This window comes from Mandrillus leucophaeus, unplaced genomic scaffold, assembly GCF_000951045.1.
Source record: "Mandrillus leucophaeus isolate KB7577 unplaced genomic scaffold, Mleu.le_1.0 Scaffold233, whole genome shotgun sequence".
Classification (NCBI taxonomy): domain Eukaryota; kingdom Metazoa; phylum Chordata; class Mammalia; order Primates; family Cercopithecidae; genus Mandrillus; species Mandrillus leucophaeus.
The window spans coordinates 3,478,092-3,502,926 of record NW_012102399.1 but is presented as its reverse complement, the minus strand read 5'-3'; the positions used below and the strand labels follow the sequence as shown (position 1 = coordinate 3,502,926).

Below are 24,835 nucleotides of genomic sequence, written 5' to 3'. Positions count from 1 at the left end.
TGGATGCATACAGTGAACTGATATAATTTGACACCAGGTCTTTTTTTTTTTTTTCCCCTCATCTGTATTTAGATTTGCTCTTTCTAGTTCCAGAGTTTTGACAGTATTGAATTGTAATCAGTTTGCAATCATATCTTTTGCCTCAGGTCATAACTTAATTGTTTAACACTAGTGTGTGTGTGTGTGTGTCTGTGTGTGTGTATGTAGATATATATTTATATATCTCTATATATTTGAGACAGTCTCGCTGTGTCTCCAGGCTGGAGTGCAGTGGCATGATCTCTGCTCACTGCAACATCTGCCTCGCAGGGTCAAGGGATTCCCCTGCCTCAGCCTCCCGAGTAGCTGGGACTACAGGCATGCACCACCACACCTGGCTAATTTTTAGTATTTTAGTAGAGATGGGGTTTCACCATGTTGGCCGGGATGGTCTCTTGATCTCCTGAGCTCGTGATCTGCCCGCCTCGGCCTCCCAAAGTGCTGGGATTGCAGGCATGAGCCACCACACCTAGCCCATTATTATATATTTTTAATAGCCTAGTGTGTGACTAGTTGAAGGGTACAATATTGTTCAGCTGTGTTATGCATATTATATACTGATGCAATCACTATACATTCTAAGTAAAATAAACAGCAAGGGGCTAGAGTGAGGAATGAAATATAATCTGTTTCCATTGAGCTAGTAAGGGAGACTTGAAAATTATACAAATAGACCTAGGGGAGTCTTTCTTGAAAACAAGGCATAGTAATACCTCCTTTATCTGCCTTTGCTAGGAAACATGGGTAACCAGAGTAGTGAATTTAGTAAAATAATGAAAACTTACGCCTTTAAGCCCCTAATTTCTTTTTATTTTTTTACTCTTGGGAAAAACCAAATGTAATTTTAAAAGAAAGGCTCAGAGCCATTGTTATTTTACTCAGCATTACAGGGACTTGAGAATGTACAGACCAGTTTGTCTCTATTACATGGCTGCATAATGCTTTTATTGTTTCTTTCTAATTTTATTTTTTGCTTCTTTTGGTTTCCTCTGCTGTTTATCAGATCTTTCTGCTTTATATCTATCTGCTGGTTTATAATTTGCTGCCTAAATTTATGTGTAATATAAAACTTGTCCCCTACTCAGTTATTCCAGAAAGTCGGGTCTTGTGCCAACTTATTTGTTCTTTCAGCTTAATACCAAGCCTGATTTCCACTATTGCAATCCCACTCCCCAGTGCTGGCACCTCCTCTCATTGCCTGCTTCTTAAAACTCCCTAATTCTCTATCCTGCCCCGGTATGCCTTGTGTTGCATTCCCACTCCTGGTTGAGGTAGATTACTGAGAAAAAAATTCTTGCTTTTAGTATTTTGATAAAGGTGCTTTATGGAAGGACTGGAAAATAAAATAGGATGGGATTGAGAGGGAAGATCTCCTCTATAATTCAAAGGAAATTCCCAGTTGTCCTTTGAAAAATTCTTTTATCAGAAGCAGCAGATACTGCTGTGCTTCGGTTTGAGGAGGAGGATGGCAGCACAGTGCCCCTGTGATACTGGACAGGGCATGGTTGACACTCACAAAGAAAGAAAGATGGGAAGATAACTTGGGTTCAGTGGGTGTTCTGACAGAGTGCTTCAGGAAATGGTTAGATAGTAACGGCACACTGAGTACAAGAAAATTATTTTCATGGATTTAAACATTTGTCCTCCTTGAAGAATTTGGGCTTGGCCTGATGGATCTTCCCCAGAAAGCAATTAGGCATTGTTTTTCCTGCTCTCATTCACTTTTCTAGGAAGGAAATGGTATGCTGTTCTGGAGAGAAGCCCCAGGGCCTGGCACCAGAAAGCAGCCAGAGCCACCAGCCATTACTTTGACCTTTTGGGAAGCGTTTGAAAATGTACTATTTATGATTATTAGCCTGAGGTTCTTGGACCCCTAAAGCATTAGTTCTTAAACTTCTTGGTCTCTACACCCCTTTGTCTTTGAGGACACGAGAGAGCATTTTTTTAATGTGGATCATGGCTATCAATATTTACCATTTAGAAAGCAAAACTGAGAAAACTTAAACTATTAGCCTACATAAGCACAATCCCACTAGCTGTCAGAGTGATAGTGTCATGTTTCCTGTAGCCTTTGGAAACTTCTACTGTACGCTTGAGAGAGACAGTAAGAGTGAAAAAGTAATTAATGTCTTAGTATTTCTATAAAAACATCTTGACTTTGTAAATCCCCCAAACGTGTTTTAGGAAAACCCAAGGATCCTCAGACCATAGTGTGAGAACTGTCGCCCTTAGGGGTTTATGAATAGAATTCAGGATATTTGAGATCTTGGATGGGGAATAATTGTAGGTCTAATATTTAAAGCAATTATTTCCTTCCATTAGCAATGTAGGCACAATCCATGGCAATATCAGGAGTGCCTGCGGCTTTGAAATCCAATAGAAATCACAGATATGTTCATGGTTAAGTTATTGCAGATATCTTAATACTTTGAAATTGTGATAGTTATTAGACCCGACATTTTTTAGGGACAGTTTGAGAGCCAGAGGTAGGAAGAGATTCTGAAGGGACATAGTCCCCACCTTTGGGTTGTATCCTTCACTTTATTCTTTTTGGATAGTCTCTGAAATTAAAATCCTTTGAAGATGTTATGATGGTATAATCAAAGAGAGCATTACATTAGGAATCAGATGACTTTAGTTTTAGCTCTGCTTCTAATTAGCTGTGGGATCTTGTGAGAAATTTTCAGCCCTTGTTTCTCAGTATACGTGTTAACTACTGCAGCGCTTCTCCAGCTCAAGTAATCTATGTAATAACTGGAAATTTTGGAATGTATTCATTATAATTTATTAAACACCTACTACATGTCAAACATTATACTAGGCACTGGGAATTTAACAGAGAGCAGTACCTGGTTCCTGCCGTCAAGGACTCTACAGTCTGGATTTTAACTAGCAAATAAGGATGTATGTAGAACCCACTTTCTAGAGATAATTGTTAGAAATTCCTGGGGAAAGTGCACCTGTGATATTTGAGCAAAGACCTTTCCTGTTCCATATAGATTGTCATTTCACATTCACATGTGTCAGTAGGGTCACTCTTGATGTTGATTGGCACCTAGAAAAGAGTAACCCATGATTATCTTCCCATAATGAGTCCTCATTCAATTAACCAAACTTTTAGGGCCTTAAGTGTGTGGAGAACTGTGCTAGACTCTGGAATGCAGGTTCCTTTCCCTGAAGACAGTCATGGGGTAAAAAGATGCAATGAATTACAGTGTGATAAAGGCTGTAATAGAGTGTGTATAATATGTTATGGATGTATAGAAGAAGGCACATGTGAGCCAGTCAGATGTTGGCAGTTGTAGGAGGTTAGGGAATGCTTCATGGAATAAATGGCATAAATAATTGGGCCTTGAAGGCTGAGTGCAGTTTGCAAGGTGGAGAAATGAGAGAATACCAGTGTGATTATGGTTTGGGATCTTGTCTGGTGCATCAGGCCATTTCAAACTTTGGATGTCTGCAGCGAGGAGACAACGTTCTTTGAATATACAGATATGTTGAAAGCGTTAATGATGAGTGGTTAGTGTTTTTGTTTTGCTTTTGAGGGTAACAACTCATTTGTAACATTTTCTTCAATATTTGTATGTGCGTATTTTAGAAAGAACACCCAGATTAATGCCTGATAAAGGAAGCATGTATTACCCACGGGTACAACATTACCGAGAGCTGCTTGACTCCTTGCCAATGGATGCCTATACACATGGCTGCATTTTACATCCTGAGTTAACTGTGGACTCCATGATCCCGGCTTATGCAACAACAAGGATTCGTAGTATGTAAACATTTTAAAGACCTGGAATTCTGTCTGACACTTTCTTTTAATTCATTCTGAGACCTAGCATGTCTCATGGTCACTAAAAGAAGATTGGGAATAGCGTTGTTGAGTTTGCTTCATGGATGTGCATGTTATGGATCGATCCGTGAACCAGTCGTATTAATCTGTGCTTCACTTGCTCAGTTGGACATTTATTGTCTATAGGACCTGATTTACCAACTCTTGGCTTTTAGGACCAAGCTTGGGTAAAACTCAAAAGAGTGGATTATGGAAAAGTAAAGAATATAACATATTCTCATGAACAGATGGACTAAGAATCTGAAAAGCTGGGATCTGCCTAGGATTATGGGCAGTTGAGTTCATGTTTCTGATCCTTAATTGTTGTTTCATTATGTGAGCAAACTGGACTAGAGGGTGTCTAACTATTACTCTGTCTCTATGTTCAGTGATAGGAGATTTATTGGGATTGAGTTGTGACATCCAGCTTTCTGCCTTCCTCCTGTCATGAGGATAGAGTCAGTGCATGATCTGTGGAGCAGGAGGTGTGCTTTACAGCACAGATAATTGGGGATAAGAAGGGAAAAGATGGTGGCAGTGGTCACACTTTGGAAATGTTGATCAGAAACACTCAAACTCAGATCTTCTAAATCCAGAAACCATTTTTCCCCATTATGATACTCACCTTTATTATTATTATTATTCTTTTTTTCCTTTTTGATACCCCTCCTTTTCCTCTCCTCTTCTCTCCCTTCCTTCCTTGTCACCACTTCCTTTTTCTCCCTTCTTTTCCTTTTTCTTCTCCACTGCCCTCTCTTCCTGCTTCTTTTTCCTCTTATTCCTCCTCCTCCTCTTCATAAGTACCCTTTATATGATGTGAAACAAGAGTTTTGAGTATAATTCTATGACCTACAGTCAATATTTTTTAAAAATAAGCCTTTTTCCTCCCTTCCTATAGGAGTTCATTATAGAAAGCTTGAAAGGTAGAGGAAGGCAGAGCAGCAAGACTGCACTGAGCATTCTAAAGTTCTGGGTCTTGCTCTAAGTGCTTCCCATGAAGCTTCTCATTTAGTCTTCACCCTGCATGGCAGATACTCTTATGGTTCCATTTGAAAGATGAGGAAACTGAGGCACAGACAGGGTAAGCCCAAGGCAGAGGAGCAGGGCATGAGCCCCAGAGCTCATGCTCTTGCCATTGAGTTTCTCTGCTGCTTCTTGTTTCTGGTGTAGAAGGGAGAAAGTAATTTTCTGTTTCCAAAATGTTTTTATTATCAGGCCAAATTGGAAACACAGAGTCTGAGCTGAAGAAACTTGCTGAAGAAAACCCAGATTTACAAGAAGCATACATTGCAAAACAGAAACGACTTAAAGTAAGTCAATCAGCTGTCCTCAGTTGACACACACTGCATGGAGTAAATGTTGTACTTTTTGTAAAGTACCGCTATTTCTAGAATATCGTCTTTTAAATATTGCAATTCACTAGTACACATGTTACCTTTGGCTTATGTTCTCCTTTTAGAAAGAACTTTTTATTAGACTTGATATTCAAACTTGATGACAAGTGCTTAACAAACAGATATTGAGCATGCTAGTTGCCAAAAAAGTTATGAAATGCAAAGGAAGTTCATAACATATTCTAGAATCTGTCATTTCAGGTATTCCACCACTGGAAGTCCTCACTAGACCTACATCCCTCCATGTGTCACACTGACTCGCTTTGCCCCCTGAGGGGCTTGCTTTATGGTCAGCCTTTCTCCTTCTGTTGATTCCTTCCCTGAGCCCAGCAACACATGCAAGCTTCTCTCATATTAAAAGTGTAGAAAACGGTGGCACTCCCAACCTTCCCCAACTTCCCACCTTCCTTTATCCTATCTTAGCTAAACGAGCTCCTCAGAAGAAACATCTGCACTCACAGTCACTTGACTGATTCTCCACTCGCCCTTTAACTCCTTTACTCGGACTTCTTTCTCATCCCTGACCTTTCAGCTGCTCTTTCAATTACAGCTGCTGCAATTCTTTTCCTGAGTTGGGCTTGGCAGACAGCTCTTCCTGTCCCTCCCATTCTTTGCCTTCTCTGGTCACCTGGCCTCATAGGAGCTGCCAGTGGGTGGTGGGTCTGCTCCTGCGGCATTTTCAGAGATGGAATATTTCCTTTCAACTTAGCTCTTTTTTTTTTTTTCCTGAGTTTTTCTATTTCTTCCCGTTGTCTAAAATAAACAGGCTGAACTCTGTAAGAGTTTGTATCTGCTTTGCTTTACCTAGATTTATTTTTTTTAAAGGTGTAAATAATCTGTTTTGTTTTATTTTATTTTATTTTATTTTTTGGTGATTGATTAGTCAAAGCTACTCGATCATGACAATGTCAAGTATTTGAAGAAAATTCTTGATGAGTTGGAGAAAGTCTTGGATCAGGTTGAAACTGAATTGCAAAGAAGAAATGAAGAAACCCCAGGTAGGTTCTCATTTGTATTCTTTTTTTCTTTTCGACATCAGTATCATTCATGGGAATATTCTTAGGTCTCACCAAAAACGTTCTGTAATCTGCTTTTCATTATTGTTATTCATGGGCAGTTTTAATTATGATAGCAACAATGATATTGCACCCAGAAAAACCCAGGTGTCTAATTGTAACTCACCTACATGAAGTAGTCTGCATTTACATGAAGGATTTTTCTGCATAATTTCAATTATGCTTGGGAGATTTTTACCTAACTGTTTTACAGATTTGTAATTATAGTAATTAGTTTGGTTGAATAACTTGAGTAATTGCTTGAATGTTCCCTCTAGTTTTTTCCTTAGGCAGGGAAACAGCCTCTAATCTAAAGTGTAATAAGGGGGCCAGCACATGGGCATCTGTAAACTGGCTGGTAAGCATGCACGTGCCAGTGAACTGGCTTCAAGGTTAAGACATAGGTGTATACACGTGGGCCATTTATGCTACTCTGACTAGAGTTGAAGACTATGTTACCTGTCACAAAAGCTCTTCTGCTTTAAGTGACTAAGAGCAGTAGCCACTGAGTGATGTTTCAGACTCAGCTTTATGAATTTCTCTGAAGCAGAACTGTTTTTATAAACAAGAAGGAAGTGTCTTTTAACCAACTTGGAGGCTCCCATCCCCTTAGTGTCCTTTACAAAGTGATAAGCTCAAGTGGCTGCAGTCTTACATAGGGACCTGGATGGCTGACAGACGTCAAGCAAGTCTCCTTTGGCCTAGGATACATTTGCATGGACTTTTTTTTTTTTAAAGCATGAAATTACTCTCTGAGTGTGGCTGTCAAGAAAATAAATACATAATGGGCTTCATCTTTTGGTATACTCACACTCACTCTTAAGGCTGAGACCACTGATACCAGCTGGAGTCTGTCTGTAGAGTGCTTGCCTCTAATTCTCTATGTCCCTTTCTCTAATTAGAAGAGGGCCAGCAACCTTGGCTCTGCGGTGAATCCTTCACCCTGGCAGACGTCTCACTTGCTGTCACATTGCATCGACTGAAGTTCCTGGGGTTTGCAAGGAGAAACTGGGGAAACGGAAAGCGACCAAACTTGGAAACCTATTACGAGCGTGTCTTGAAGAGAAAAACATTTAACAAGGTTTTAGGACATGTCAACAATATATTAATCTCTGCAGTGCTGCCAACAGCATTCCGGGTGGCCAAGAAAAGGGCCCCAAAAGTTCTTGGCACGACCCTTGTGGTTGGTTTGCTTGCAGGAGTGGGATATTTTGCTTTTATGCTTTTCAGAAAGAGGCTTGGCAGCATGATATTAGCATTTAGACCCAGACCAAATTATTTCTAGGTTTGTTGGGATCTTACAGTGGCAGCTCATCCAAGCATTTAGCTAGATCTTATGATTGCTGATAGCTCTCTGAGTCTGTCTTATTGAGTAGTTAGCAGTATTTTTTCCTAAAATTCAGAAGTCATCTTTGTTACACAATACAGGGGTTCAGATAGCAATAGGACACAAAATTGCTTCATTCTACAACTGCCAGCTCCAGGCAGAGATGGGAAGGCAAAGAGATAAGAGAAGGAAAAATGAGAGAATGAAGTCTGTATAGGGTAGAGCAATAGAAAGTAAACTTTGGGTGCCTCCAAAATTCATGACTGTCTGTCCCATTGGTAAACGTCACATTTAGTTACTTGTGGCCACTGCCCACACATACACTCCTGTAGTTGAGAACTCTTAGGAGAGGAGTAGGGAATCACTGGGGATAGTGGGCTGGAGAGAACCCCAGGCTTTATATGTATAGCATCTCATTTGACATCAGTGTTAATTTTAAATGCTTATGAATCACACACATTGCTTTAGTAAGATTAAGTGCTTATATACTTGGAAATGTGATGCTCATTGGAACACATCTGCCTAGCATTTATGTAAAAGTCTTAAGTGATATTAAGATGATTCCTTACCATTTCAGATGGTCCGCAATTTGAATTACCAAGTGGTAATGGTTCCTTACTGTTTTAGATGGTGCCTGTGAGATACCATTCCTCTGGATGGTCATGTCCAGTGGGAGGTAGAAAGGGTGGCCTCTATAGCCCTCTTCGTGCACGTAAGTGGCATTTATGTGAATGTCCCAGCTAATCACTAGCATGTCATATGGCTGGGTAGTGGGTATTTTGATGACCTGGGAGCACCAAATATGTTCATTCTTCATTTGGGGAGGCTGGTGTGTTAACACAAAAATTGTTGTCCAGATCTTTCATCTGTTTATGATATTAACAAAAACTTGTTAGAAAAGTCTAGTCTTAGCACTTGGCAGTTAATCTAGGGAAGATGAATTAAAAGGATAGATAGTGATGCTTACCTGTATTCATTCATGTATGTTTAAGGGATTTGGGGAGGATACCTCAGTTCATCTGGAAGGGATAGTCCCAGTGTGTCCCATGAATAACCACGGAACTGCAGCAAATGGTTTGTGCTCAGAAAAAGTCTTTCATGGTCACAAGAAGGCACCCTGGAGCTGGCCGTGAAGGCCTTAGGAGCCATTTGTGGTGTCTGGTGGGTAGCAGGCATAGAGATGGTGTACCAAGGTCCCTGTGAACAACAGTAGCCAAAGAATGTACTAACTTTATCATTAATAGGAAAGGCATGCCTAGGAAGCAATGACTTTTTGGTGGTAAAATGATTCTTTAATTCTATTTTGATGGACTGTAATTCCATTTCGTGACCTAGTTATATTAGAAAACCTTGATGAACTATATGTTCCCGATTTACAAAAGATTACTAAGACCTCCAGAGTAAACTCAATCAGACAATAATTGAGTAGCAGCTTTTTAAGTAGTAACATTTTAAATTTGCACATTAGTGTGTCATCATATGGAGTGTCTGAATCTGTTGCTGGTACATACCAATCCATGTACTCATAAGAGCCATAGAACTTATTATTCATTAGTTCATAGTGTTTGAGTTCTTTATGTCACTCTGTTAGAAACAAGAACTGAGTCGTGAAGAAATAAAAATTGGATTTTTATAAAAATCTCTGAAGGATATTTACCTGTGAAAAGGTTGTTAAGAATAAAAATTAGAAGTCCATGGTTAACTTTTCCTTCAATTTATATTATTCCTGAATCATAGGGAATCTTTATAGAATGTGTTTATAATTTCCTTGTACAGTTTCTTTGGAAATACATTAAAGATAGTGGCAATTTCACGTATTTCATGGATACTTGAGTTTATGCTTTTAAGGCGTTTGTTTAGGGATACAATGACCACTAGATGTCGCTGTTCATCCAGTAGACTAAGATTGGGTGTTCTTTTTGTTCACCAACTCTTCTAAAATGTTTCGAGCAAAGATCGTAATGACCTCAGTTTCTGGAATAAGGGCATCTTCATCAGATTATTCTTCTGTTTAAAAAAAAAGCTTGAGGCAAATGTGACTGATTTCTAATGCTTTGTAAGGGATTACAGTATCACACAATGTCAAGCTAGAGTTAAACACATTATTAGCTAAATAGGCACTTATATGTATTTTCTTTTTCATGATTATTGGTGACTGGTCAATGTACTCCTCAATTTCCAAAATTTGTATACATATCACAATTAGAAAAATGCCTGAGGTACTAAAGTTATGTTGGCTTTTTGTGTCTTAACACACATAAATACTATTGCTATTGCGACAGATGCCTTTTGAATCCATTTTCCATAATTGCAGATAGTTGTAAATTGCTTGCTCAATTTTTAGTAATTATTGCTGTTGACACCAGCGTTGTAGATTTTTGGTGTTGTTGAATGCAATAGAGAGACCAAGACACTATTCTGTAAGATCAATAAAAGTATTTGGAAAATAAATATGAACCCTAAAACAAAGTACTCATTTTGTAATCTTTTTTGGAAAACAGATATTTTGTTTCATTTAAAATCAAAGCATCATGTGGTAATTAAAAGGGTAAAATAAGCAGAGGTTAGGTATTCAAGATACTTAGCTATAGGATGCCATATTTTCCTTATAACAAAATTGCTGACTCTTGCTTCATTTAAATATACACACTTAAAATGAATGGCAGCCTAAAGAATAACATGGATCTCTCAAAAAACAAAAACAAAAACAAAAACAAATTGATCCTGCTCATTAATACAGCTCTTTTGCAGGCAGCCACCTACCATGGGAGAGCATGAAAATGATGAACACTGAGTATTTATCTTTGCAAAATAGTTTTCTTACATGTTTACTGGGTTTCAATTATTATTCATATTTATGTATATTTTTGACATAGCTAATTTTCTTTTATTGAGTATGGATTATGAATATTCAAATTACCTTCCACATTTCTAGCTTGGTAGGCTTAGCCATTCTACTCAAGTAGAAATTGAGTACTTTCATTTTACACTGAACAAAGCAAAGTAAATGCAAGTCTAATTGGCATTGTTTTCCTTGAATTTACAAACAAGACCAAAGGGAAACAATACTGAATGCTTGTGGAAAGTCACCCGAATATCTAACTTCGTAGTCTGCTCAGAAAAACAATATGGTAAAGACATGAAGGTCAAATTAATGCAATACATAAATTAGTATTCAGATATAACCATCATATTGTTTATGCTTATTGGTCCGTTTACTTGATCTCTGCTTACCCATATCAGAATGTCTTGATTTTTTAATACTCCAAAACAGTTGTTTTACTAGGTGGGGTAGTAGATTCCAAACAAAGTGAGGAAGTGTAATTTCTAGTGTGAGGATAGTAGTTTTAATTATGTAGTACATTATGAAAATGAAGAGAGGGAATGAAAGAACTCAGTTTATGGATTAGAAAGACAGTGGATGGATGACAGCAGTATCCTTTATTGATTGCACCTAAGTTGGGGCCTGACTGTTAGGAGGGAGGAGAGATTGGCATTGGTGAGAAGGCAGTGGGGTAGAGCAGCTCTGTAGCACTTGAGACAAAACATGCCTGCGGTGAGCCTTGATACACTCTTTGATTCAAGTAGGGTCGTGTATCTATTTCATTCACATTACCTTGTCATAAAACTCCTTTGGGAAAGTTACAAGTTTTTGTCTTCGGTCTTTTACTTTATTCCTTATGCATTGATTCCTTATTTACAAAGTGCTGTCATTAAAATCCCTTAGTAGGAGAGCCAATAGTATTGGTAAAAATATAAAGATCTTAGTGAAACATGATGAAAGGGTCAGGTTTCCATGCCAGAAACAATATTCACATCCATATATGTAAGTTAATTTTTAACAAAGTAAAATTTCAGACGTATGGCCAGCATGTATAAGTATAGCTTTTGGTATCTTCAGATTAAACTACCTTTTGAATTTAAGAATCTGATACTCAACAAAATTACTTGTAAACATTGCCAAATACATGTCATAAAAATATAATGAGGACAGGTTTTCAAGAGCCTACGTTAAATTCAGTGCTCAAAAGAAAATGAAGGTTTGCATTATGAAAATGATATCAACTAAAAATGATTAGCTCTAAAAGCAGAAGTGGCTACATTGTAAAAATTCTTATTGCTTTGCTCATTCCCTTGCAACGTGATGTTATAAACTTTCCCATCAAGAAATAGCATCTGCAGAGCAAGACTACACGAGGCCTATCAGAGAGCAGTTTACGAGAGATGTTAGACATCAAGCAGTGCTGAAAATCACTGGAGGTTCCTTTCAGGTAGAGAGGAGGGCCTCATTAGCACCTTGTTAATCCCCTAGTCAGGAGTAAGGACCATGGCATGGAGTAAGGCTTACCAGCATTTTCCAGTCTTGGTCCAATTGATACTGTAAACCAGATAATTCTTTGTTGTATGGAGCTATCCTGTGTGTTGTAGGATGTTTACCAGCTTCCTTGGCCTTTACCTCCTAAATGCCTGTAGTGCCCCCCACCCCACTTGTGGCAACTCAAAATGTCTTCAGATATTGCCAAATGTCACCAGGGGAGGAAAATCATCTCCAGTTGAAGACCACAGCTCTGCACCCATCCTAAAAAAGCCTGAAACCAAGTCATGACAAGATCTGCAAGGGAGACATATTCTGGGGGTTGATTTCTGCCAAGTCAGAGGCCTAGTCAGAGGTGTTTGGGAAACATCTTGGACTTCTCCGTGCCCTCCATAACAAAGCACAGGACAAGACGTACACAATTTAAAGGTGACTAGCCAGTAACTGGACTGCCTACTAGAACAAGAATCAACACGCTTCAGAAAGAAGACAACAGAATCCAGAGTCTCTATAAGGTATCACTAACAATGTCCAGGACACAGTAGAAAATTACTAGATAAGCAAAGTTACAGGACTATAGTTGAAAAAAGTAATAAATAGATACGACCTAAATGTTGGATTTAGCAAATACTTTAAAGCAGCTAACAGACAAAATATGTTTATATAATTAAAAGAAAATGTCTGATTGAATTGACAGAAAATCATGGGAGAGAAATTAAAACCATTAAAAGAAACCAAATGGAAATTTTAGAAAATTATGTAAGTGAAAAATTCACTGGATGGGCTTCACAACAGATGGAAGATGGCAAAAGAAAGATAAACAGAACCTCAGGAACATGTGGAAAATATCAACTGGTCTAATGTATGTATTATGGGAGTTCTAAAAAGAGAATAAAGAATGGGGCAGGAAATATGTGCGTGTGTGTATGTATATATTTAATCCCATATTTTCCCAAATTTGATGAAAAAACATTTACTTACTCTTCCAAGAAAATCATTGAACTCAGTGAAAGATAAATACCAAGAAAGTCTCGCCTAGACATATCATTGTCAGACCGCGGAAAACAAAAATCCTTGAAAGCACTCGGGGAAAAAAAAGATATACACGAGAATGATGATAAGAATGTGTGCTGACTTACCAGAAATCATGGAATGCAGACAACAATGAAAATGTCTTTCAAAGTGCTGATGGGGTGGGAGGGTGTGGTGAGGGAATCCTGCCAATTCAAAATTTTGTATCCGGAGAAAATGCCCCTTAAAAACTTGGGTTTTTAAGACAGTTGATTTCATGTAAATTGAAGCCGAGACAAGTTGGATCCAGCAGACCCCTGCAAAACCAAAAAATGCTAAAGGCCTTTTTCAGGCTGATGGAGAATGATACAAAATGGAAACCAAATCCACAGAGAGGGGAAAGAAAAGGAGTGCCAGCAATGGCGAATAATGGGTATATATAAAGACTTTTATTGCCTCGTAATTTCCTTAAAAAGGTAACTGTTTAGAACAAGACTAATAGCATTATTATGTAAAATGTAAATTTCCGGGCTCTATAATATATGTAGAAGTAAATATATGAAAAAAAGCACAAAGGTTGGGGAAAGTGGATTAATGGAATTATACTATTGTAAAGCTATTAGGTTAGTGATATGTAAAGAATGAAGTGTGAGAACAGATGTGCCAAATGAAAAGTATCAGGTGGGAAGTGTGAGGAAGGAAGTAGTGTCAAGGGTGAAGTAGTGCAATTTTGACACTGAGTAAACTCTGATAACACATTGTTAGCTCTGGAGGAACACTAAAAACAAATTTTAAAAATCCCTAAGAAACACATAGAAATAAAATGCCAATGAAATAAGCAACAAAACAATAAACAGAAGGGACAAATGGAAAACACATAGCAAGGTGGTAGACTTAAACACACCAAGGCAGTAATTGCATGATATGTAAATGCAAATAGCATTAAATGTAAAATGTTCCAATTGAAGGTCAGAGATCAGATTAGATAAGAATGGAAGACACAAGTATGCGCTATCTATGAGATGTACTTTAAACATGTATAAACTGAACATAAAAGTATGGAAAGCGATATACCAGGTGTATAGCAAGAAAGGTGGTATGGCTATATTAATTTCAGAAAAAATGGAGTTTAAGACAAAGAGTTTCATAAGAGACAGAGGGACATTTATGAATCACAAAAGAATTAGGAAGACGTAATCACATACATATTCATCTAAGAGCTTCAAAATTTATGTGGCGAAATCTGAGAACCAATGGAAAAAGTTAGTTGGAGATTTTATCACTATTCTCTCAGTAATGAATAGATCAAGTAGACAAAAATTCAATTGGGATATGGAAGATCTGAGCACACTGTCAGCCAAGTTGAGCTCATTCACATTTACTAGACATACTCAACAACTGTGGAATAAACGTTCTTTTCATGTGTGTATGCAATGCTCATCAAAGTAGACATATTCTAGGCCATAAAACAAATCTCACTAAAGATTCAAAGATTTTTATGTTGCAGAGTATATTCTATGACCATAGTGGAATTAAATGAAAAATCAACAACTAAACTATTTTAAACATTTTCAAATATTTGGAAATAAGTAGCACCTGTGTAACCCATGGCTGAAAGAAGAAATCATAAGGCAATAAGAAAATATTTTGAGTTGAATGATAATAAAAATACGCTTCAGAATTTGTGAGATACAGCAAAGGCAGGGCGTAGAGAGAAATTTGTAGCTTTAAATGCCTGTTTTAGAAGAGAAGGAAAGTTTACAATTTTTCATGTAAATTTCCACTTAAAGAGCTACAGAAAGAGGAGTAAATTAAACCCAAAACAAGTTTAAACCCAAAGTAAGTAGAAGGGAAAAAAAATCAGTGCAGAAATCTATGATATAGAAACAAAAATTAACAAAGCTCAAAATTCATCATTGGAAAGATTAATAAAATTGATAAACCCCAAAAGGATGAATCAAGAAATACACAGAGAAATATAAATTACCAATATCATGTAATACAAATAGAAGGGATGTCACTACATATCCCGCAGAGTTTAATAAGAAAATTAAAAATATTAGGAACAAATGTTGCTGATTTAGCAACTAGATAAAATTGACAAATTTCTTGAAAAATACAACTTCTCGAAAGTGACCCAATAAGAAATGGACATTTGGAATAGCCATATGTCCACTAAATAAATTGAATTTGTAATAAAAAATAACCATTCTACAAAGAAGACTCAAGGCCCAAGTGGTTTTATTAGTAAATTCTATCATGTATGAAATGAGAAATAATGCCAACTATACATAAGCTTTTTTAGAACATAGATAAGGGAGTGCTTAACAAAATTATCTTATGAGACCAGTATAACCCTGATACCAATATCTGACTTAAATAAGAAAAAAATGGGGCCAGACGTGGTGGCTCACACCTGTAATCCCAGAACTTTGGGATGCCGAGGTGGATGTCACTTGAGGTTAGGAGTTCAAGACCAGCCTGGCCAACATGGTGAAACCCTGTCTCTACTAAAAATACAAAAATTAGCCATGCATGGTGGTGTGCGCCTGTAATCTGAGCTACTTGGGAAGCTGAGGCAAGAGAATCTCTTGAACCCAGGAGGCGGAGGTTGCAGTGAGATCGTGCCACTGCATTACAGCCTGGGCCACAGAGCAAGACTCTCTCTGAAAAAAAATAAAATAAAAATTAGAGATCGCGCTGGGCACGGTGGCTCAAGCCTGTAATCCCAGCACTTTGGGAGGCCGAGACGGGTGGATCACAAGGTCAGGAGATCGAGACCATCCTGGCTAATACAGTGAAACCCCGTCTCTACTAAAAAATACAAAAAAAAACTAGCCAGGCGAGGTGGCGGGCGCCTGTAGTCCCAGCTACTTGGAGGCTGAGGCAGGAGAATGGCATAAACCCGGGAGGCGGAGCTTGCAATGAGCTGAGATCCGGCCACGGCACTCCAGCCTGGGCAACAGAGCGAGACTCCATCGCCAAAAAAAAAAAAAAAAAAAAATCAGAGATCAACTATTCCTCATGACTGTAGATTCAAAACTCCTCAATAAAGTATTGGCAAATCAAATTCATTAATATATTTAAAAAGTATACGTCATACATTATAGCCAGTAGAGTTAGTAGAGTTCATTTAATGGTTGCAAACTTGGCTTAATGTTTGAAAATTACACAGTGTTATTAACCACATTAACCAAATAAAGATGAAACATCATATAACCATCTCAGTAAATGCAGAAAAAGATTTGATAAAATTGAGCACATATTCAAGGTAAAGACATTCAGGATACTAGAAATAGAAGGAAACTTCCTCACCCTCATAAAGACATCCATGAAAAGTCCAAAGTTAATATTATGCTTAATGGTGAAAGACTGAAGTTTTTCCTTTTTATGGATCAGGAATAAGGCAAAGGTATCTACTGTCATCACTTCTACTTGTTATCCCATGGAGTAATAGCCAGTGCAATAAGACAACTAAAAGAAATAAAAGATGTAGAATTTTAAAGGAATAAGAATTTTTTTTTCTATTTTTAATTGATATGATTATTCCTAAGAAATCTTCTAAAAAACACTTAGAAATATTAAATGAAGTTAGCAAGTTCTCAGAATGCAAGATCACCATATAAAACTCAATTGTTTTATTTGCACTAACAACATACAATTGAAGAATGAAGTAAAAAATTCCTTTCATAGTACACCAAAAAAGGTAAAACACTAAACATTTAGAATCTAACAGATATATAATACAGTCACATTGAAATCTTCAATTAATTGATAAGAGAAATTAAAGAAGACTGAAATAAATAGATATGCCATATGCATGGTTTGGAAAATTAAATATTGTTAAGAAGTCCATTCTCCGCAAATGTATCCGTAGATTGAATGACGTGCCAGTCACCATTACAGCAGTCCTCTCTTCTTTTAAAATTAAATCGACAACTTTATTCTAAAATTTATGTGAAAATGCGAAGGACATATTAATAGATGGCTAAAACTATTTTGAGACACACTGGAGTTAGAGGGACTTTTTTTTTTTTTAAGACAGAGTCTTGTTCCGTCACCCAGGCTGGAGTGCTGTGGTGCAATCTCAAATCTCAGCTCACTGCAAGCTCCGCCTCCTGGGTTCACGCCATTCAGCCTCCTGAGTAGCTGGGACTGCAGACGCCCGCCACCATGCCCGGCTAGTTTTTTGTAATTTTTGGTAGAGACGGGGTTTCACTGTGTTAGCCAGGATGGTCTTGATCTCGTGACCTCGTGATCTGCCCGCCTCAGCCTCCCAAAGTGCTGGGATTACAGGCGTGAGCCACCACACCCAGCCAGAGGGACTTTCATTATCTTAAGACTCACAATAGGCTGGCTCTGAGTGCAGTGGTGTTTACAACTAATTGATCACAACCAGTTACAGATTTTTTTGTTTGTTTCTTCTCCACTTCCACTGCTTCACTTGACTAGTCTTAAAAAAAAAAAGACAAGAAATCTATAGCATTCAACCTAGTATGGTATTGGCATAAAAGTTGACATACAGATCAATCGCACAGAATAGAGAATTCAGAGTAGACCTTCCATGTGTGGTCAACTTTTTTTCTTTTTAAAGCATAGGAGTCAATTCTGTTTTACTGGGAAAAGAGAGTCTTTTCAAAAAATGACACTGGAATAAGTAGATATCCACATTAAAAACATATACCTCAATATTAATCTTAAACTGTACACAAAATTACTTTGAAATCTGTCATGGGCCTAAACAGAAAAGCTAAAACTATAAAACTTCTACAAGAAAATAAAAAAGCTTTTCTATTTTGGGACTGAAAAGATTACTAGAAAGGACACAGAAAAGTATTCACCGTAAAAAATGATAAATTAGATGTTATCGAAGTTACAACTGCCTGTTTTCTAAAAGACACCATTAAGAAAATGAAAAGCCAAACCACAGAATCTATGAGAATATTCACAATATACATGCCTAACAAAAGATGTATAGTCAAAATATATAAAGTGTACCTCCAATTCAATAATAACACAACAAACAACTCAATAAAAATGGGCAAATGCTTGAATAGACGCTTCACAAAGAGGATATGTAAATAGTAAGCATACACAAAGATGCTCAACATTGTTATTCATCAAATCTCATGTAACAATTGGATTCTGTTGAAAATCAAATATGCCAATCATTATACTAACATAGAAACTATTAATATACAGTCTAAACCAAATCCAAATTAAAACCACAATAAGGTACTACTTTATATCTACTAGACTGGGTAAAATTAAAAAGGCTGACAATACTATTTGTTGACAAGGATATAGAGCAACTGGAACTTTTATAAATTACTCAAAGAAGATAAAATTCACATCTGCTTTGGAAAACAGTTTGGCAGGTTCTTAACAAATTAAAAATTCAGTTAATATATGACCTAACAATCTCCCTCTTAGGTATTTATCCCAAAGAAATGACAACCAATATCCACATGTTTATGCAGGCTTTCACTTCACTGTTTATAGCTGCTTTATTACTAATAGCCAATAATTGGAAACTTTTCCAAAGGTACATTGTGGATAAATGAACAAATCGCTCTATTCATACAGTGGAACACAATTCATAGATAAAAAGAGAACAAACCATTAATATGTACACTAATACAGATAAATTTCAAAAAACATGCTATATGAGGAGGTAATGGGCTCACACATCTTACTGAAACCCAAAGATGACCATCAGTGGCCCAGAGCCCTGAACTTGTCCTATGTCTGACATGAGTGAGGGTCTCCCAAAATCAGTGTATCAGTGCCATTTTGGCAAACTAATCTCATATGATTATGTGAAAGAAAAACTGTGTTGGTCAGTGGGAGTGATTTGCCTACCAGGCCACTCTCCTGGAACTGGACCTGACTGTGGGACTCCAAGACGCTCTCCTAGGAGCACATTTTAGTGTTCCTCAGGGCATCTGGTGACCCCACATGAAGGTTAGATGGAGAGCATCCAAAATGGGAGAAAGGGGGCCAGAGTTCATGCAACTCCTGGTCTGAGCTCAGCGTTCTTTACCTGGATGACATTGCTGGCCCCAGCCAGTCCCACACACCAGAGGTGGATTGAGAAAATATTGGGAAACACTCTAAAGTGGTGGCCTCCTTGGGGTGTGGAACCCACACTTCTTGCTTGAGTCTAAGGGCAGTACTAAGAGAGGAATGTTTGATTGGTTCAGTGGGCTACCCTTGATTGACAAGGATTGACAGTAGAAGATACTGCCATTAAACTAGCATCAATTATCCTCAACTTAGTATCACTGCCAAAGGATTCTGAACCAGCAGAGGCCAGGTGGCAGCACATAACTAACAGAGGAAAGTTGTACATGATTACCAAAATGAGGAGGATCTCAGGCAAGTATACAAATAGGAGCCCTTGGCCCATACATAGCTATCTCATTTCTCTTTCCACCTGGGGGCCTCACTCACACATATGTATATATTCCAATATGCACATTTCATACTGAACAACCACACAACCCACTTCCTCTGGGCCACCTCTTGGGTCTAGAGGAATGCATACTAGCAGCATGATCTACCCTTGACAGGAAAGACTTAGGGAAGAGTTGCATGTAGGTTATAGAAGTGGACTCAGGGCTAATTGGGCAGGGAATTTCATAGTCCCTGGTCCTTGGAGTATGAGTGTGAGCCTTGGGAGGGCGTGTCCTGTTGGCTCTTTGGACTGTTACAGGGAGGGTTTTGGTTGGAGGCTGGAGCAGTCTTTCATTAAATGTGAGTCACAGAGAAATCTAAGGCAAGGGTCATGTTTGTCTGACTTTCAGGGTGATAGTGTACATGAAGAAAGGGATATGGAACCCTCATATTAATTTCCTGGCATGTGGAGTAAGAGCCACTGTGTAGGAAGGGCCAAGTAGAGGCCGACAGTGTTGTAAAAGTGTCCTGCAATACCGCAAATCAAAATGGCAAACTAGAAACCATCTTACATCCTCAGAGGAATTTCAGAGATGAGTGTTGGCATCAAAGACTTAAAGGATAGTGGTTCCCTGTTCACATCACCTGTTTTGACCTTCCCAAACCCAATGGTTCATGGTGGATGATTGTATTATTACATAGGAGCCCTACTTGTAGCAGCTATGCCAGCTGTGGTATCTTTATTGAGACATATGAAAACTTCTTCTGGCATTTGAAATGCAGCTATTAAGTTGCAATTCCCATATGTGAAAATGATAGAAAGCAGTGTCTTTTATGTGGGAAAGACAAAAGTATGCCTTTCCTGTCTCGCTCCAGGGCTATGTTAATGTTCTTGCTCTGCATCTTAACATAGCAGGGATCTGGATCAGTTCAACATTCTGTTGAATGTCAAGCTGGTCCTCTTTTGTGGTGACAGGTTAATTGGACTTGAATAGAGGTTGGTAGGAAGTACTCTACTTGCCCAAGAATGACATGTGTCAGAGGAGAAAAACATCCTAAATAGGAGCAGAGACCTGCCTCAATGGTAAAGATTTTAGGGGTCAAGTGATCTATATGCATGTGGGGACTTCACCCCCAACATAAAAAGCCAGTTGTGCTTTAAACCCTCTATTCCTGAGAAAGAGGCACAACACTTGGGTGGCCAGTTTGAATTTTGAAAGCAGATTATACTGGACTTGGAGTACTGCTCTGATTCACTTGTGGATTGACCGCAGTTTTGAGTGGGGTCAGAACAAGAGGTGGATCTGTAACAGGATCAGGCTGTGGTATAAATGGCTTTGCTTCATGGGCTTTATGAAGCCAACTGATGATGCTTGTGAGGTGAAAATATTTTTCTTCTTTAACAAAGAAGTTTTAGTCATCAGAAACAAAGCCCACAAATACACTAGCAATTAGAATGAATATTGTGTGAGATTCATGGTATAAAAATATTGCATTGACATGATTAGTGACTAGTCTTTCATCTAATATTCTAGTCTTAGTTTACAGATGAGTAATCTGAGATATAGGAAAAGTAACTTGCCCCAAAACACAGGCTTTTCTAATTGATGGATAATTCTAGAACTCAAGTCTCCTAAATCCTTGATAACACTGTGCAGCAAAATTTACCTAGAATGATTTTTAAAAATTTATGCTTGCACATTTAAAGACATCGGTCACCCTACAGAGTCTTTTTTTTTTTTGTTTTTCCCACCAAAGGGGCATGTTCAGTGTATTTCTCCACTTTAAACTTCTTTTATATATACAAAATAAATTTATATTTAGAGAGAGATTTAAAAGCAATTCTAAGGATAAAATATTTAGAATGCTTTGTAAAATAAAATAATCATTCTGTGAGTGTTTTCTGGTAGTTTAGGCAGGTAAGTTTAAAGACTTTGGGCCCCATTTAAAAGATAAAAATAATTTTTCTTTAACCATCTTCAAATTTAAGTCTATGGAACAGACGATATTGCAGTTAAGGCCCAGGTGTATAATTTCGTCTAATCAACATAAAATACGAACCACGATTTTTCTCTGAGACTTTTCCACCAGCTCACTCCAGTATTTAAAAATGCTCCTGCCTTTTATTTCAGTGGAGTTAAATTCAATCTCTTCCCTATTGGTAGTCTTAAATAAAGTATTCCTAATCCTGTTTAACTCTGTCCAGTGCAGTTTTCCTTGACGAGTGACAGAAAGCACATCAGTGATTGCCCGGGGATTGGAGTAGGTGAGGGAGAAAGGGATTACAAAGGGGGATGAAGAAATGTGGGAGTGAGGAATGTTATTTGAGTGTGTGTGCATAGTGATGATACATAAGTGTATTCACAGTCAAAATTTATCAAATTGTTTATTTATGTCAATAATACCTCAATAAAGCTGTTTATATTATCTGACCCAATAATTTGAGTTTAAAGACTTTTTAATTAAAGTAATTACATACATGTACAGAGATATATGAACAAAGATGTTCATGGTAGCAGACTTTGTAACAAAAAAAACTGGAAACAATCTTGTTTATCAATAAGAAAAGTATTAAACAAGTTATGGTACATCCATAATATGCAGCTATTAAGAGTGAGTGGAAAGATCACCACAAGCAAACTGAAGATTCATAGATATGTATATTATTATGTGTGATTTTATTTATGTAAAAAAAAGTAAGTAGGGCCAGGCGTGGTGGCTCACGCCTGTAATAGATCACCTGGGGCCAGGAATTCAAGACCAGCTTGGCCAACATGTTGAAACTGTGCCTCTACTAAAAATACAAAAATTAGTTGGATATGATGCCAGGTGCCTGTAGTCCCAGCGACTCGGGAGGCTGAGGCAGGAGAATTGCTTGAACCCAGGAGGTGGAGGTTGCAGTGAGCTGAGATCACACCACTGCACTCCAGCCTGGGTGACAGAGTGAGAATACATCTCAAATTTTTTTTTAAAAAGTAAGTACATATGAAAAAGTTTAACACTGAAACTCCTGATAGTGGTTGATTCTGGGGAGGCAATTGGAATTGTGCAGGGATATGTGTGAGGGAGGTCTTAAACTTTTTACTTTGTATTCCGTGTTTTATATCAGTAGTTGGTTAATTTTTGGGAGGTCAATCCTCGGCTTTCTCCTTCATTTCCTCTAATATTGGCCACTATGCTGGGGTAGAGTACCAACTAAAACTTTGTTTTTTTCCTACTATTTTCTAGTTTTCAAAATAGTGGATTGATTCCCTAGTAGCCTTCAAAGATGGCCAATGAGGGTTTTCTTGGTACTATTATGATTTAAACTTATTTCACATATTTCAATATGTTGCCTTTATTATTTTATGGATGCGCAAATTGTCCTATCTTTGGCCACTCTAAGCTATTCAAGTTGGCTCCTGAGTTCTTTTGTTGTGCTTATAATATAATTTGATAGCTTCCTTGATTTCTGGTATGATAAGGTACTTCAAGCTCATGTTTTACATTTTTTGCCCCAGACTTGGAATCAGCTGTTTTTCTAAAGAGCCAGCTGTTAGTGGGAAATTATAGGAAGTTTCCTCATTGCTATTGGGTTTTTTTTTTCTATATCTTTTCAGTGGCTCCAACTTGGTATGTTCTAAATATTCACAAGCATGAAGTCATAATAGGATTCTATTCTCTAGCTATTATATTGTTAGATAACATGGGTATTAAAAAAGAATATAGAAAATACTATCACTGATTGCCGTTACTGATCTTCATATACTAATTATAGTTTACTGATTTTGCCTAATAACAAAAAAATATTGAGTAACATGCTTTGAATTAATTCCTGAATTTATCATCCTTTTTTTCATTGGCAAATACTACTACTAAATTCTCTTTATCTGTGTTAAATGATTATACCGAATACGTGACTTGGATCTTAAAATATTATCTAGACAAATAATTAATGAAAAACAAATGGAAGGATAGAGCTTTTGTTCTCATCTATAATCCGGATGAGATTATAACAACTTTTTTTTCTGTACAGAATTTCACTTTTTTTCCCCTGAGTATGTATCAGCTTGGAATTTTGAGCTATTCAGGTGGATAATTTCTGGATTACTAATTTTGTCTAGCTTATCTTTTATTTCAATTACTCTCTGTTTGGAATCTCTTCCTGTCAGGAGTTCTAAGCTTTTTACTCTTGTTTGTTAAATTAAAATTTTAGAATTCATGGCATTTGAATACAATTTAAGCTAAATACCAAACACAACAAACTTCTTCCTCAATTTGCTTACAAATCCATCAGCTTGTAAAATGTTCGTAAAACTTTCCAACACTTTTTATAGACCTGGGTTAAGTCTGGATCTTTTCAAGATGTAACATTCAAGTTAACCAAAGTTCCACGAAACATGACATTTTGTTTCCCTGGGTGTTTGCATACAAACTTATTTAAGCACATCAAAATCCAGATTGACCTTTCAGTACCTTAGTTAGCCCTTCCAAAATTGGGTTTGGGAGAAATCTTAAACTCAATTCAAATTAGCTTGCTTTGCAAAATTTCACCTATTTGCAGGTTTCTGATGGCTTTCAGCTCAACATTTAACTCAGTTCAGGTTTGTTTAAAAACCAGATGGTATTGGCTTTAAATTGACCTGGACTTGTTCCAAATGCATTCCACTGAAATTGTATCCCAGGTTAGTTAAAATCTCATCTCTAGAAATCCCATTTCTTCTCTTGAGAGAGAAGGATCTGGCTGCATTTTGAGTAGTAGAACTGATTTCAAAAGTTTTAGATTTAATAATCTGTTTTTCAATTTCTACAAATATTTCCATCCTTAATTTAAAAATGTGTTTCTTTAGCAAAAGAGAATCCAACACTATATATAAGCTTTGACAGAAATCTCATTTCCAAATCTTTCTTTTCATCTTCCTCCAGTCAGAGGCTTAATCACTTCTTTATCTACATCCTCTGACATTAATGAGCTATACCTCTTTTCCACACTCTCTCCATAGGGTTGGAAGAAGTTGTTTTTCTCTTAGCTTGCCAGTTTATCAGGTTTGGTTTTTAGCTGCACCTCTTGCCGATTCACTTCTTCCATGAAGCCTTCCAATCAAAATCTACGAAATGCCAGAAAGGAAATGCATACACTCACAAATGTAACAGATATTTTTCCAACCTGTGAATCAACCTGCATCTTGGTGGTTGTAGGTGTCTAAGAAGTAAGATTGTTTAAATCTCATGTTGTCATATAACACACATGAATTCAACTCTTAACTCCAAGGTGCAGATTTCCTGCCTCTGAAATGATGAGAATAATGATTTTGTTATTTACCTCACAGGAATTTCTTATTTGGAATACAATCAGCTGAATTCAGACAATGCACTGATAACTGCTTGCTTTTTAAAACATTCTGTTGTTTATTTTAAAAACAATTTGTTAAATTTAGTCCATTAATATATAATGTAAGTTAACATTTTCTTCCCTGAGAAGATTGT

At 37.4% G+C, this 24,835-nt stretch overlaps 1 protein-coding gene across 3 annotated transcripts in view; it reads left to right on the top strand.

The window, feature by feature from the left end:
* GDAP1 (ganglioside induced differentiation associated protein 1) overlaps window positions 1–10,116 on the top strand; it is a 24,186-nt gene extending 14,070 nt beyond the window's left edge. For 2 of the 3 annotated variants that reach the window (XM_011981981.1, XM_011981979.1), the window contains exons 3-6: window positions 3,638–3,811; window positions 5,087–5,181; window positions 6,149–6,263; window positions 7,223–10,116. In XM_011981981.1, coding sequence (XP_011837371.1) covers window positions 3,638–3,811; window positions 5,087–5,181; window positions 6,149–6,263; window positions 7,223–7,605 — 767 coding nt within the window. In that variant the 3' untranslated portion in view covers window positions 7,606–10,116. The remainder of the gene's footprint in view (window positions 1–3,637; window positions 3,812–5,086; window positions 5,182–6,148; window positions 6,264–7,222) is intronic. The other variant, XM_011981980.1, reaches the window with a different exon arrangement.
* Window positions 10,117–24,835: the final 14,719 nt, after the last annotated feature.